The sequence below is a fragment of the Sinocyclocheilus anshuiensis genome, unplaced genomic scaffold (assembly GCF_001515605.1).
Source record: "Sinocyclocheilus anshuiensis isolate Anshui unplaced genomic scaffold, SAMN03320099.WGS_v1.1 scaffold217, whole genome shotgun sequence".
NCBI lineage: Eukaryota > Metazoa > Chordata > Actinopteri > Cypriniformes > Cyprinidae > Sinocyclocheilus > Sinocyclocheilus anshuiensis.
Genome location: NW_015536538.1, coordinates 1,443,732 through 1,459,049, shown reverse-complemented (window position 1 = coordinate 1,459,049; position 15,318 = coordinate 1,443,732). Strand labels below are relative to the sequence as shown.

Genomic DNA, 15,318 nt, shown 5'->3' with positions numbered 1-15,318 from the left:
TATAGAGAGCAACTCTCCTGCTGCCTGTTTAACATCTGAATCATGTAAAGGCCAGAGTACTCAGATCACGTAACGCCATACCATCCCACAACCCCCTGCGGTTTTACCTTTCTCTCTGCGCTTTGATTCGCTCCTCGTCACATCTGCAGAAAGAAGAGAACGCAAACTCTGTTATCGCATTACAAACACTGTGCATTTCTAAAACCTCACACCTTCAACAGAGAAATCTACGACTGTGTTCAGATCTGCCCTGATACTCCTATTTTTACAGTATGCAGTATGTGTGCTGTGTTATTATGTTATTCATATTTTAACCCTATAAATACATTTCTAGTTTCTAACTTTGCAGTTAAACCTGTCGCACACAATCTACTCCATGCCTTTTGTCGTCTGATTGATAGTTGTTTTATCAAGTAAAAGCACTTTTAGTACAATTGTACAAACGTCCTCCTTCAGCTCGTGCTTTGCAGGCCTTTTTGCTGTCAAATCTTACTAAGTAAACGTACGAATAACTATTAATATTTCAAGATGAACAGCTTCACTTTTCTTGATTGTCCATAAAATCATGTTCAAATGTGAGTCTCAAATATGATCATCATTGGGCTTTTGAGGAACGTTTGTTCATTGCATTGCATTGTATGTTTGGATCATGTAAATCTCATCTTACTAAGACACATTATTGGCAGTCACAGATATAGAGTGACGACTGATATTTGTATCATTTTATGTCAGTATCTGTTATAAAGATCTTATTGATTTAAATTTACAATTAGCATCAGAATTTCATCACTTCCATATAAATATCAGTATCTGCACCAAATTGCATATTTTTGCTCAGTTTGAGTCTCTGAATAAAACAGACTATATCATACTATATGAGCCATAAAAGCCTGATGTATCAAAAATGATACAGATATTCTGTCTAAAGGTTCAATAAACTTTTCCATTTAAAAAAAGTGATTTTTTCGGACTATTACTTCATATGTCAGGCTTTACAGGGTTAAATATGCAACATAGTGATACCATGTTAATGTGCAATGTCAATTTCTGCATACAGCTTTAACCAAACTCAATCCTGCCCTGATGTGTTTTAGTTTGCGTGTACAAATGAAGTTCTCTCATAAGACATCCGTGTGTCTCCTCGTGCTGGTGGAGGGCACTTACTGCAGCACACACTCGGGAATCTGCACATGCTCCATGGGAACAATCTGAGCCAGTTCCTCCAGACTCTGGACGTACCGGATCTTTTCCATGAATTTCACACTGCAGAGGAATTCAAGTGTATTAAAACACATTCTACACACTGTTGAGGGTTTTTATGTGATGTTCAGTGTTTCCTTGACCTGATGAAGGGCCGTGAGATGGCCAGAACTGTCCGGATGAACCAGGAGGGATGCGCGATGATCAGACATTTGAGATTCTTTCTTAACCTGGACGTTAATGGAATAAAATGAACAGAATTCATGTGAAATCCCACACCAAAATCGGTCCTAACTAGCATCAGTGTCCCATCTCACAAAGTATAAACACAAAGGATTTTTGTTTTTCATATGTGACCACAAAACCAGTCATAAGAGTCAATTTTTTAAAATTGAGATCTATACATAAGTAAATAAGCTCAAATAAATAAGCTTTCTACTGATGTATGGTATGAGTTACAACTATTTGAAAATCTGGAATCTGAGGGTGCAAAAAAATCACAATATTGAGAAAATCGCCTTTAAACTTGTCCAAATGAAGTTCTTAGCAATGCATATTACTAATCAAAAATTAAATGTTGATATATTTACGGTAGGAAATTTACAAAATATCTTCATGGAACATGATCTTTTCTTACTGTCAAAAATTTATCATTTTGACCCATACAATGTATTTTTGGCTTTTGCTACAAATATCCCCGACTGGTTTTGTGCTCCAGGGTCACATATGGGTTCCCCTTCAGGAACTCGAGTTGCGTCGAAGTCCGGTCAGCTTTCGAGGAGCTGATTGTCATCACTGCGAGTTACTCTCGCTGCGTATGCTCCGTTCTCGCCTGGCTGTGTTTGATGAGAGCGGCCAGGCTCGCGATCTCGCTGGCAGCGCTCCCGCTGTTGCCGAGGCACAGCGTAGACTGTTGTCGTGGAGATCGCGGGCGGATTTAGCGTCTCGTTCCCTCGGGGAACCATGGTTACATACGTAACCTAGACGTTCTCATCTGTGTTTCATTAAATGATCAGCTGATCTGTACCGTCTTTCGATCATCTGGTAGCATCTCTTGAGCCAGCTGATGCCCGGCATCCTCCTGCGCGGCGTGGCTCCGTTCAGATAGATGATCATGTAGTCTTCAGCTACCAGCAGCTCCAAACTACTGATCACATACCTGCAGAGACAATACAATAAAGCATTCAGATGAAATATCCATAGTGCAAACCTGTAAAATATCTGCATTTGTCTGTAGTAAAACAGGGTCTCCGTTCAAAAGCCTCTTCTGCTCACCAAGGCTGAATTTATTTGACTAAAAATACAGTAAAAACAGTAATATTGTGAAATATATTTACAATTTATAATAATTGTTTATTATTTGAATATATAGTAAAATGTAATTTATTTCTGTGATGCGCAGCTGAATTTTCAGCATCATTACTTCAGTCTTCAGTGTCACATGATCTTCAGAAATCATTCTAATATGCTGATTTGCTGCTCAAGAAACATTTCTGATTATTATCAATGTTGAAAACAGTTGTGCTGCCCGATATTTTTGTGGAAACTGAGATACATTTTATTTTTCAGGATTCTTTGCTGAATATAAAGTTCAAAAGAACCGCATTTATTTGAAATAGAAATCTTTTATAACATTCCAAATGTGTTTATCATCACTTTTGATCAATTTAATGCATCCTTTTTTGAATAAAAGTATACATTTCTACTTACTTTTGAATGGTAGTGTATGTATAACAGGGTTATTATAGTTATCTAAAATTAAAACTAAAATTAAACAACTGATATTACTTAAAAAAAGAAAATAAACTTTAACTGAAATAAAATACAAAAGAAACTTTTATATGAACTACATGCCATGGCAACATTTCTCATTTTAATTTAGTTGAACTTAATGTACTAAGACAACTAAAACTGTCTTACAGAAAGAGGTTCTCCATGATGTAACTGTAGTCTGCGCAGCCGCTGTCGGGCAGATAGCAGGCAGCAAACACGATGATGGCATTCAGTCCTTCACCGTAATAACCTGTGAACAGAAACAGGAACAGACAGAGTGTTTCGAGTCAAGCTTAGCGGTGTCCATATTCACTGATCCCTCTGCTTGTGTAAAACTGCCTTGGAACACAATGTGCTGTATTTCCCCTTGAGTCCACATGCAATGTGCTAACAAACAAGAAACATTTGTCATTCAGGTTTCATATCTATTTTCCATCCTTTACAATTAAACAAGCTGTTTTTGCTATTGTACGTTAAGATATAAATGACCTTGTTGTGATAATATTATGTTTTTGTATGTAAGGTGTGTGATGAGTTACACAGCAAAGTTTCATTTAGTGTTAAGGGGTTTGTTCAAATTAGAGTTATTATTAGTTAAAACAAAAGCTAAAACCATTTATAAAATAAATGAAATAAAATAAACTTTAACTGAAATAAAATAAAATATAAAAAACCCTTAAACTTATTATATTTCAATATGTTTGCCAGGCAAAAATTCTCATTTTCATTTAGTTTAGCTAAAACCAAAATAACTAAAACTGAAATAAAAATCAATAAAACTACATTAAAAAAACCTAATAAAAAATGACTAAAACTTTAGGTAAAATAAAACGAAAACAGAAAATATAAAAACAAAAGCTAATTCAAAATATTAATACAAATATAATAGTATCTTAATGATATGAAAATAACACGGGTTTAAATCCCTTAAACTAGGAAACAGCATCAATAATCAATAATAAGTTGATGAATAGAAGTGTATGTTTGAAGAAATATAAATTAATTAAAAACAAAAGCCAACAAAATGTCTATTACCGCCGTGTGTAAACTATATATATTTTTATATATGTGACCCTGGGCCATAAAACCAGTCATAAGGGTCAATTTCTCGAAATTGAGATTTATACATCATCTGAAAGATGAATAAATAAGCTTTCCATTGATGTATGGTTTGTTAGGATAGGACAATATTTGGTCGAGATACGACTATTTGAAAATCTGGAATCTTTATGCCAAAAATCATCAAGATATTAAGTAAAAATCATGTTCCATGAAGATATTTAGTAAATTTCCTACCGTAAATATATCAAAACTTAATTTTTGATTAGTAATATGCATGGCTAAGGACTTCATTCGGACAACTTTAAAGATGATTTTCTCAATATTTAGATTTTTTTGCACCCTCTCATTCCAATTTTTAAATAGTTGTATCTCAGCCAAATATCGTCCTATCATAACATCAGCTAATTTATCCAGCTTTCAGGTGATGTATAAATCTCAATTTCAAAAAATTGACCCGTATGACTGGTTTTGTGCTCCAGGGTCACATATACAAGAGAAAGTTCTATCTGTGTCATATCAAATGTTAATTGATATCGTCGACTGACCTCCATGCGTGACGACGCGCAGGTACGGCCTGATGACCTGCATGTCTATCCTGTGCTCCTGATCTCCGATGATCACCGTCCTCCACAGACGGCCCGCACCGTCGCCCCCCTCGCCGCCTGCACCCTTCGCACTGGCCACCGGAGTGTCGTCTGAAAAACAACACAGTCTGCTTTTAATCTGCAGATCAGACTCCTTCTGTAATGCACCCTGTTTTCCAGTCGAAGCCTCACGACCTTTGACCTCTGACCTTCCCATTCCAGCTCGTTGGCGTTGTTGAGGGAGCCGAGCGAGTCGTCGTCTGGCGTGTCGATGTCGTCCACGTTTATGTCCAGGTCGTCTGGAGTTTCCAGGAAGTCGTCAGAAAGCAGCGAACCCTCGCTTTTATCCAGCGACAGGTTGATATCCGGAGCGATCAGCGTGCGGCGCTTCTGTCGGACTGATTCCGTGTGATCCGCCGTCAGAGCGGCACGATGAGCTGAAATCACACACGTTTATAAAAGAAGCCGAGAAAATGAAACACATTTATAAAAAGAAGCTGTCAGACGTCTAAAAAAGAAACCCTCACACTTTCTGACAACTTGACAAAATTCCTTCAACCACTCTTCACTCTTCAAGTGAATTTTTTTATATCATTAATATACTATTATAGTATTCATACTTTCAGTTAGTTTTTATTTTTTGTTTTGCATCTTCATTTAAATTTTAGTTTAAGTTTTAGTGATTTTGTCATTGTTTTTTGTTAGTTTTATTAGTTTGTTTTCCTGTTTTAAATATCTGTTTAGTTTTTATTATTTTTCATTTTAGTTTTATTCAGAGTGATATTTCAATTAAATGAAAATGATGTTATGAAATTTATTTTGAAATATTATGATTATGATTTGTAATGAAATTTTATCGAAAAAATTTTGCTCTGGCAACTAATTGAAATAAAATAAGTTGAAGTTTTTAAATATTTTATTTGATTTCAGTTAATGTTTATTTATTAACTAATAATTAACTAATAATAAATATAAAAGAAGCATTTTTAAATATTTATACTTTCAGTAATTTTGTTTTTGTCAGATTTTAAGTTTGTTTTGATAAGTATAAAATAATAATAATAATTTTAAAATATTTAGAGTTTAAGTAATTTTGTGTTTTTGCTTCATTTATATGTTAACTTAATGATTTTGTGTTTTTGTCAGTTTTTTATTTATTTTCCTATATTTATACGTTAACTGATAATACTTTCAAAAATAGAAAATACATATAATAATTATTTAATAATTAAATATAAAATTATTTATAAATATTTTCAGTTTTAGTCAATGTAACAACACTGCAGTGCCACTTTCAACTTGAACCGTTCCTTCTTCAGCTAATAAAAGATGAACTTATATAAACTTACCAGTGTTGTCAGTGAGTCCGTCTAAATCACCGTCTTCAGGAAGAGGCCTGGAAACCAACACAGAGAAATTCTACAGACGACCACGACACCAAAATACACACAACTGCACATTCCTTAGTCATTATAGAGCCACTCATCACACCACACTTTCATTTAGTGAACCACAGTAATAACTGGCCTTAACTGGGTGCTGAGTTATTTAATGCATTGTTTTATTGCTAGTGTTGCTAGGTTATTAATGGTGGTTGCTAGGGTGTTTTTAAGTGGTTGCTTATACTAGTCAAGTGAAAAGAGTCATGCATCTCCTCAAGTGTCTGTGATAAATATATGTTCTAGCACGAGCGAAGGACACAATTAACCCATCATTCTCTGACATTATGATCAGCTGTGTTTGTGTATCTCATGCTGACTACAGTCAGTGATTACCCAGCAGTCTGTGCGCCGTCAGGGGACGCGCTAGTTAATAAGAGAGCACAGTGCAATAATTAGGGTTACAGAACTCAGTTCAGACAGTTCAGCGATAGGATGCTTATCTGTGTAAACCATTATCATGAAGTTAGTTTTAATGTGTGTGACTCTGATATAAAAGGTACCATTTTTTGCACATGCACTATTGTAGTATGATATTGTTTCAAATATCTTTATATATGGTATATTAAAATGGTAATCTGTCAGTACACTGAAAGCTAAAATAAAAGCATGCAGTTGTTACTTTAAGGATCTTAACTGATCTGAGCCTTAAAATTACTTTGTTTTTTTATAATGTAATGTAGTCAGACTTATTAAAATTAATTAAATTGTTAAATATTATATTGCACAAAAAATTACTACATGCAGCATGTATTTAAATATTATTACTGATATATATATATATACACACACACACACACACACACACACACACACACACACACACACATTATATATATATACATACTGTACATACATACACACATTCTATTAATATTATTTATTAATGTTATGAATAAATATATTAATAAAACCAGTTGCTACAATTATTTAAATATTGTTATTGATTAATATTAATACATATTAAATTCCATAAAAACAGTTACCATGTGAAGCATTTATTTAAATAATAAAAATGAATGAATAATAATAATAATAATAATAATAAAATAATAAGTAAAAATAGCAATTAATCAAATAATTTATTTATTTAAATAAATAAATACTTACCGCATGAAGCGTTTATAGATTACTTGACAACATACTTTTTTACAGTGTAGTACATAAAAAAGTATTATGATATTACCACAGGATATAATTACTGTGCCGTGGTGATTTAGGATTATTTCATCAGAAACCGTGAGTAAAAGCTTTTAATGCAAAATTATCAAAAGCTATCCGAAGCAGATTTTTCAGAGGGAAGGTTACATTACATGATTACATTACAGTACAGTACATGATAATTAAAAACCTAATTCAGCAAGATTTTGTTCAGCGTGGGTTTATGTGATAATGTGCACTAGTGCAGAATCAATTATTCAGCACTCTGTGTCTCTTACTAGCCTCATTGTCATGGCAACACTGATGACCTCATATTTGCCCATAAATGGTAATGCATTATGATGTAAGGCTGTGCTCTTTATGTCTTCATGTACTGTATGTTGACCCACATGCTGCTTCTGGACTGTTTATGCCACGATTCACCTTCATTTCTCCTTCATGCGCAGCTAGATAACACATCCTCAGCTCCACTCGCTCTGAGCTCTAATATTGATCTGACATTATCGATCAGAAATCAAAGACGTCTGCGCTGTGGATGAAAATAACTCGCCAACAAGCCCCATGGGTGCTGTACATGTTTACATGCCTGGTGTCATATAGCTGAGGCACAGATCTGCTTATTAGCAAGTAAAAATAAATCATTATAACTAAATAGTATCAATATACAGATCAATAGCAGTACTGATTGTGTATACTACCAGTCAAAAGTTAAATAAATTGCTTTTTGAAAGAGTCTCTTCTGCTCACCAAGGCTGCATTTATGTAATTAAATATACAGTAAAAATGTGAAATATTATTCTAATTTAAAATAGCTGTTTTCCATGTGAATATATAGTAAAATGTAATTTATTTCTGTGATGCGCAGCTGTATTTTCAGCATCATTACTCCAGTCTTCAGTGTCACGTGATCTTCAGAAATCATTCTAATCTGCTGATTTGCTGCTCAAGAAACATTTCTGATTATTATCAATGTTGAAAACTTTGAATATTTTTGTGGAAACTGTGATACGTTTTATTTTGCAGGATTCAAAGATGAATAGAGAGTTCAAGAGAACAGCATTTATTTGAAACAAATCTTTTGTAACATTATAAATGTCTTTACTGTCACTTTTGATCAATTTAATGCATCCTTGCGGAATAAAAGTATTAATTTCTGTAAAAAAATTTAAATACTGGCCCAAGCAGTGTGTCACAATTTCCACAAAATATGAAGCAGCACTGTTTTCAACATTAATAATAATCAAACATTTTCAGCATTACAGTAGCAAACAGTCAAAAGTCAGATCTCAATATGATCCACATTAAATTTAGCTCTTATTTATGTCAAAAAGTATGCAAAAATGCTACAATTTCAACCTCTCTATGTTGCATTTGAAGTCGAGCACAATACATTGTGGGATACAGTATCTCATGCACTGCAAACTGCACATTTGGCAAATGTTGTAGGTCATATTCTGTGCATATAGAAGATTCACATACTGTGCACAAGCATGCATACTGCAGAAATAGTATGGTAGTGTTATTCTGAGCACTGAATCAGTGTTTATTTCTCAGTCTCAATCAGTTGAAGGTCAGTCAGGTCTTACCGTGGGAAATCGTCATCTTGCCACTCATCTTTCACCTCCATGTTCTCCATGCGTAGAGTGGCTTCAGTGGTTCCCATCCTCTGCTCCCGATCACACAAGATCAGCACATTTACAAGTGCCTATATAGACAAAAATACAGATTATTTCTCTTCAATGAGCTAATGATGTACGTCACTCTCCTCAACAAGTCACACGATTTGAGGAATGAATGTGGGATGAGTTCCATGCCAAAGCTTCATATTTCGATTGAAGGATTTTGAGTAATAGAGATGTTGTGTTTATGGTTGCATCACTCTTCCTGAACATCAAATCAGAGTCAACATGACTTCAAAACTGACTTTCTACTTCCATAATACATGTTCCTGGTCTTATTTTCATTTATCTTAAATACAAAAAAACCCCTAAAATAATTAAAACTAACACAAAAATAAAATACAATAAAAATGATATTCAGTAGACATAAAAAATAAACACTACAATAAATACAGTATATAATAAAAAATAAAAAATAAATAAAACAATAAATAATTAAAATAACAAAAACACGCAACAAAATTACTAAAACACTAAAACTAAAAAAGCAGATGCCAAAGCAACATTTCCTATTTTCATTTAGTTTAAACTGATTTACTAAAATAACTAAAATGTATAAAAAATATACAGACGTATTTTTAAAAAATGACAAAAACAACAAAATTACTACAACTTTAACTAAAATTAAAAATGGAAAATACAAAAATAAAAACTAATTAAAAAAAAAAAATAAAATTAACTAATTTCAAACTTTTCCCATTTTCATTTAGTTGAAACGGATGTACTAAAATAACTCAAGCTTAAGAAATAATGACAACTATATAGACATATATATAAAAACAAACAAACAAACAAATAAAAATCACAAAGACACACAACAAAGCTTAACTAAAACTTGAACTAAAATGAAAATGAAAATGGAAAATGCAAAAAAAAAAGGAACCTAAAAGTATCTCAGTAACACAAAAATACCACCGGTGCATCATACACATACACAGACACATATATATATTAGTCATCTTTTATCAAATTGTATTAACCTGCTGCAGATCTGAAACACTAATTTTCGTTTGTCATCACTTATTTAACCCTCCATCCATCCACCTGTCAAATACAAACTCCCTTCAGAATCAATTCTACACTGAAAAATCTAGATTTATCTCCCTGAACGTCCCGTTTACGTCACTCTGTGGACTGAAAGCGGGCTGCTCATGTGGTCAAACACTCACAACAGAAGGAGTTTCTCTGGGCAGGCGTTGGTTTCTCTCTCTCTCTCTGTGTGTGTGTGTGTTTCAGCTTCAGGCCTGTTGATTTCTCAGCTCTCCACTGAATCCATCAGATCTGTCTCTCTGTCTGTCTGTCGGGTGAAGCCCGTCCCGTCTGTGGATGCTCAGACAAAGAGGGGCGTCTCAGGATCTGTGCATGGCCATCACCATCCAGAAACAACAACGCACAGATTCCTGTTGAGCAGCTATCAGATGTGTTTGATAATTCATGCCAGACCAGCACATAATCCCGCTCCAGATCACGTCACATCACCTAGCGTTCCGTCCTTCTCTCTTTTATATGGTGCATTTATTTCCCTCCTTTACGAAAGGCAAACCTTTCCCAACCTTGCTGTATCTGGAACAAGCTGCAAAAGATGGACGTCTCCTCTGTTCCCTAGCAACTGCATCCCTGTCTCTCCATCCCCTGTGTTTCCTGCTGCGCTCTGATTGGCTGAGGCTCTGTGTGATGATGTCATCTGTTTAGTACTCAGGAGGCTTGTGCTCACAGGTTTTGTGCTGGTGCATACGTGCTCGCTACATGAAATATCACATTTGCAGTCTATACAGGCCAAAAAATCTGGAAAATGCAACTACTTGTAACCAGCAAAACACATTTTTTATTATTTCTAATAATATTTATTATTATTATTATGCTAGTTGTTGTTGTTGATATAATCATTACAATTATTAAAAATATAATATAATATTCTAATTAAATGTATTAATATATTAATAATAATAATTCATATAAGTTATTTACTATTACAATTACAATACTATAACAATTATTATTATAAGCACAGTAATAATTATTAAAACAATTATTATTATGATTAACAACAGTTATATTTTAATTAAATAACAATAATAATTATATTATTATTATTAATAATAATAATAATAATAATAATAATAACCACCGTTATTATTATTATTGAATAATAAAGCAATTTGGGAATTGACTTTGCAAGGCCATCTTGGGAAAAATAAATAAATAATAAAAAAAAAAAATCAAAACATCCACCCAGCATTTAAAGCGCTCGGGGGGGTTGATGTGCTCTTCTGTACTGACTCAGACTCAGTCTGTTGAATGTATACAGCTATAAACATCATAAAGTCTTTTAAAATTTGTCCTCAAATTGTTTTGTCAATCACAGAGACGACTTTGTAATGGACGAGAGTGAATCTAGAGAGATGCTGTGTGTTTGAGACGGAGCCTGGGGTTTTCTGTCGGGACAAACACTGAGCATCCATTAAAACGCACTCAATCATTCAGGACGGCCAGCCATGTGTGGAATGCTTTCCTTCTGTATTTCATCCTCTCATATTTCACAAAATACATGCAGCATTCTAAAATATCAAAATGATTTATTGCAATATTAAACAGATGCATCACCATATACATGTGAACCAGAAGAACAGCTGTGAACATTAATGCCAAAATGGTTCAAATAGTAATAAAACATTCTAAATTAATGTAATAAAGAATTCCTTATGCTACATAAGTGCTGTTTTTTCTTTAGAGTGATGTTGAACTGTTGAAATGTAGATTTCAGAGCTGTACTTCACTAAAGATTGAACAAACCTCCATGAGGCTCCTGTCAACAGGCAGCAAGACAGAAGAACTTGATCTGAGAGAAAATAAAAGAATTCAGTGTTTCGACTTTATATGTGTGGGCACACTTCACATAGAGAACAGCGGGGCAAGATGTGCCAGAGTTTACTTTAATTAAAGCAGCACTATGTAACTTTTTCTGTGTTCAAAATATGCTAAATGTATATAATGAGCGAGTACATCATGAATTAATCTTCCAAACTGCGTTTTTGTCTTATTCCGAATCACTACGGTACACTTATAACAAGTACTTATATTTGGACTATTGTAGCCTGGTCACCGCTGCGGAGGAACACATACCTGCGTGAATCGCCTGAGACATAAACTTAGAGAAGTAGCTCCGGTTGGAATGTTCTTCCGCGGGATGTGTGCAGTTCTGTTTATTAACCGCTAGAGAACCAAAAGTTACGTAGTGCTGCTTTAAAACACCTAATTACATTTCAGAATGTGATTAAAAAATCACTATATCACAGTGCCATAATAACAGAAGTAAAAGGTTAATAAAAAAAACAAACAATTAAAATGATCTAAAAATGATCTGCATTATCTACTTCATTTGCTGTGGTAATTTTTATATATTATAGGCCTACATGTAAAAATAAACAGGGTTATTTTAGTATCTTAGAGAAACTGTTAGAGTTTGTATTCATATTTTGAATAATAGAGCCTAATAATATTTTTAGTTTAACTTTTTAATCTAATATTTGTATTTAATTTGAATTATTTCTCATTTCAATTAACAAAAAACAATAATAGTGAATTTGTTAATAGTTACATTTTTTGTTAACAACTATTAAATAACTGTAATATAATTAACTAGGCCGAAATAATAATTATTTTTACCTAATATTTTATTTCATCCTCATTGCAATTAACAAAAAAATAGTTTTAGTTCAAAAGTGTATAATAGTAAAAAATTATTTACTAAACAATCATTTTCATATATTTATTCATTTTAATTTTTGTTAACAATAACAGCTTTATGTTCATGTTTCAACTTTTCAATAATTAAAAACATGTATTATATTAGAAAAGCATGCAAAAAAAGCATTTCTCACTAGTTGTCTCAGACTTTTGGACAAAATTGTATATCGTTTCTGTTAATAAAATGAATTGACACTAATTGAATAATCAGCAGTATTATGCATGAAGACAATAGCTGTTCGTCCTTGGCTCAAGGTGAGGCATTTATAATGAGCTAAGCTCTTGAGACGTTTCCATCGCCCTCATCTTCATCAGATGCCAAATCTGGAACTCACACACCTCTATTGTCTTCATAAAGCAGCTAGCATTACCCAACTTTTGGAAAGCCGTGGGTCAAATACATGAACTAGTAGTGGATACTGGATAGTTAATCTCTTCTTCAGGCCTAAAATCAGAGGAGATGGCGTTCCTCCTGCAGCAGATGTTGGGGGACAAACTGAAGAACATGAGGAAACAAAGACGGAGAGCGGAAAAGAGACAGCGGCGTCTAAAGGAATGAGCAGAGAAGAGAAGCGAGTCAAACTGATGTATATCATACATGCAAAAATACATGTGAAATGAAAGAGAAGTGTCATTATAGTAGATCAGCTCACGTTGCATCAGATTTCTTTTTTTACCTGCGGATTGCAGCGCTGAGCGTTTTAACCAATCACACACGTTTCTGTTGACTTTATGAACGCAGTGGCCAATCAGAGGCGTTTGTTCAGCCTTCACCCTCGCTGACTGAGAACAGAATCAGCATTCTCCAATTCACTCATGATCATAAGCAATAAACTGCAGAACATATGTAAGTAAGAGATTGATTGTGAAGTGTAGACAGCTTCAGTGATTATAACTGGATTTTTTTTTTTTTTGCTAGCTTAAAAAAAACAACCAACGTGAAGTTTGGATTTTTTAATCCTTAAAAAGCAATAAAAAAGTACATAAACAGTTCTTAGCCAAAAACAAACAACAACAAAAAAAACGATATCAAGAGTAATAATTAATAATTTTGTCATGATATTGCAGCTTTGCCCTTTAATGAGTTCCTGTTTTTTTAATTCATAGGCTATTAAGACATTATGCAGTTTTTGTGTAAATATATACATGAGTAGTATTAAACAGTCTGTGTAAATAAACAGCCTGTAAGTACGTTTTTTATATTTAAAGAATTTGCCACTGACGATTCAAACGCGAGTTTTGGGCAGTGTAGAGTAGCGCTTGTTGTTTGTCATTTCTCCAATCACAAATGCAGGTTTTATGTTTACGCGGCGCGATGCAACGCAACGCATAAAAAGACAGTATAAGTCATTATAATCAGTAATTATGTCCCCACTGGATGCAACAAATGCCTCGTTTATAATTGGTTTTATTGGTGTTGTCTTTTAAAGAGTTTTTATATTTTATATATTTAAAGCGAGTTTTTTTGGGCAGTGTAGAGTAGGGCTTGTTGCTTGTCATTTCTCCAATCACAAATGCAGGTTTTATGTTTACGCGGCGCGATGCAACGCAACGCATAAAAAGACAGTATAAGTCATTATAATCAGTAATTATGTCCCCACTGGATGCAACAAATGCCTCGTTTATAATTGGTTTTATTGGTGTTGTCTCATTGCGCCGGGACACGGCATCACAATATGATAGGGGCGTAACATTTCCGTCACATGCTTGAGGTATTCGGCCAATCACAACGCTCTGGATAGCTGGCCAATCACAGCACACCTCGCTTTTTCAGACCGATGAGCTTTATAAAAATCGACGCGTTTCAGAAAGGCGGGGCATAGAGGAGAAACAATAATGTACAGTATGTGGAAAATAATGTGTTTTTTGAATCTTAAACCGCATAAACACATTGCATTACACCAAATACACAAAATAATGTTCTTTTTGGCAACGTCATATGACCCCTTTAAACTGATTTAGTTTTTTGGTCTTTTTAATAATCATTAATTCTGGCAATTTAAGCAGCTATAACCCATTATTCTGTTTCGCTGAGCGCTAAAATTTAATAAATGCATACAACTTTATGCAAATGAGTAGTGATGGAGAGATGACCAATGAGAGGGCAGAAAGTGAATGTCATGTGACCATCTGACACGTGACTCAATGCCTAATGAGCAACTTACTTTTTAAATTATTTTTTCATCTAATATCTATACACTCTCAGAAAAAAAGGTACAAAAGCTGTCACTGGGGTGGTACCTTTTCAAAAGGTACACTTTTGTACCTTTTAGGTACTAATATGTACACTTTAGGTACTAATATGTACCTTTAAGGTACCAATATGGACTGTTTAGGTACAAAGGTGTGCCTTTTGAAAAGGTACCGCCCCAGTGACAGCTTTTGTACCTTTTTTTCTGAGAGTGATTGTATTTAATCTTTTAACAAAAACGATTTGTTAATAGCTTACTTTTTAGTTAACAATAATGCATAATTGTAAGAATAATTAACAATAATGATTTTTCATATAATATTTATATTCAATTTTATTTCAGCTTTAGTTTTTTATAATTGTTTAATTTTTAGTTAATTTTATAACTGTAAAAATAATTAAATAGTAATGAATTTTTATCTAATATGTATATTTAGTTTAATTTCAGCTTAATTTCAATGAATTAAAAGATTTTATAATTG

General features: G+C 33.6%; 1 protein-coding gene across 2 annotated transcripts in view; it reads right to left on the bottom strand.

The window, feature by feature from the left end:
* Window positions 1–10,514, bottom strand: part of LOC107696247 (caytaxin-like) — a 16,266-nt gene extending 5,752 nt beyond the window's left edge. For both annotated transcript variants that reach the window (XM_016496505.1, XM_016496515.1), the window contains exons 1-10: window positions 10,068–10,514; window positions 8,806–8,924; window positions 5,969–6,015; window positions 4,829–5,056; window positions 4,581–4,730; window positions 3,121–3,223; window positions 2,228–2,359; window positions 1,344–1,430; window positions 1,165–1,263; window positions 108–143 (exon numbers count right to left, since the gene is read on the bottom strand). In XM_016496505.1, the coding sequence (XP_016351991.1) occupies window positions 108–143; window positions 1,165–1,263; window positions 1,344–1,430; window positions 2,228–2,359; window positions 3,121–3,223; window positions 4,581–4,730; window positions 4,829–5,056; window positions 5,969–6,015; window positions 8,806–8,882 (959 nt within the window). In that variant the 5' untranslated portion in view covers window positions 8,883–8,924; window positions 10,068–10,514. The remainder of the gene's footprint in view (window positions 1–107; window positions 144–1,164; window positions 1,264–1,343; window positions 1,431–2,227; window positions 2,360–3,120; window positions 3,224–4,580; window positions 4,731–4,828; window positions 5,057–5,968; window positions 6,016–8,805; window positions 8,925–10,067) is intronic.
* Window positions 10,515–15,318: the final 4,804 nt, after the last annotated feature.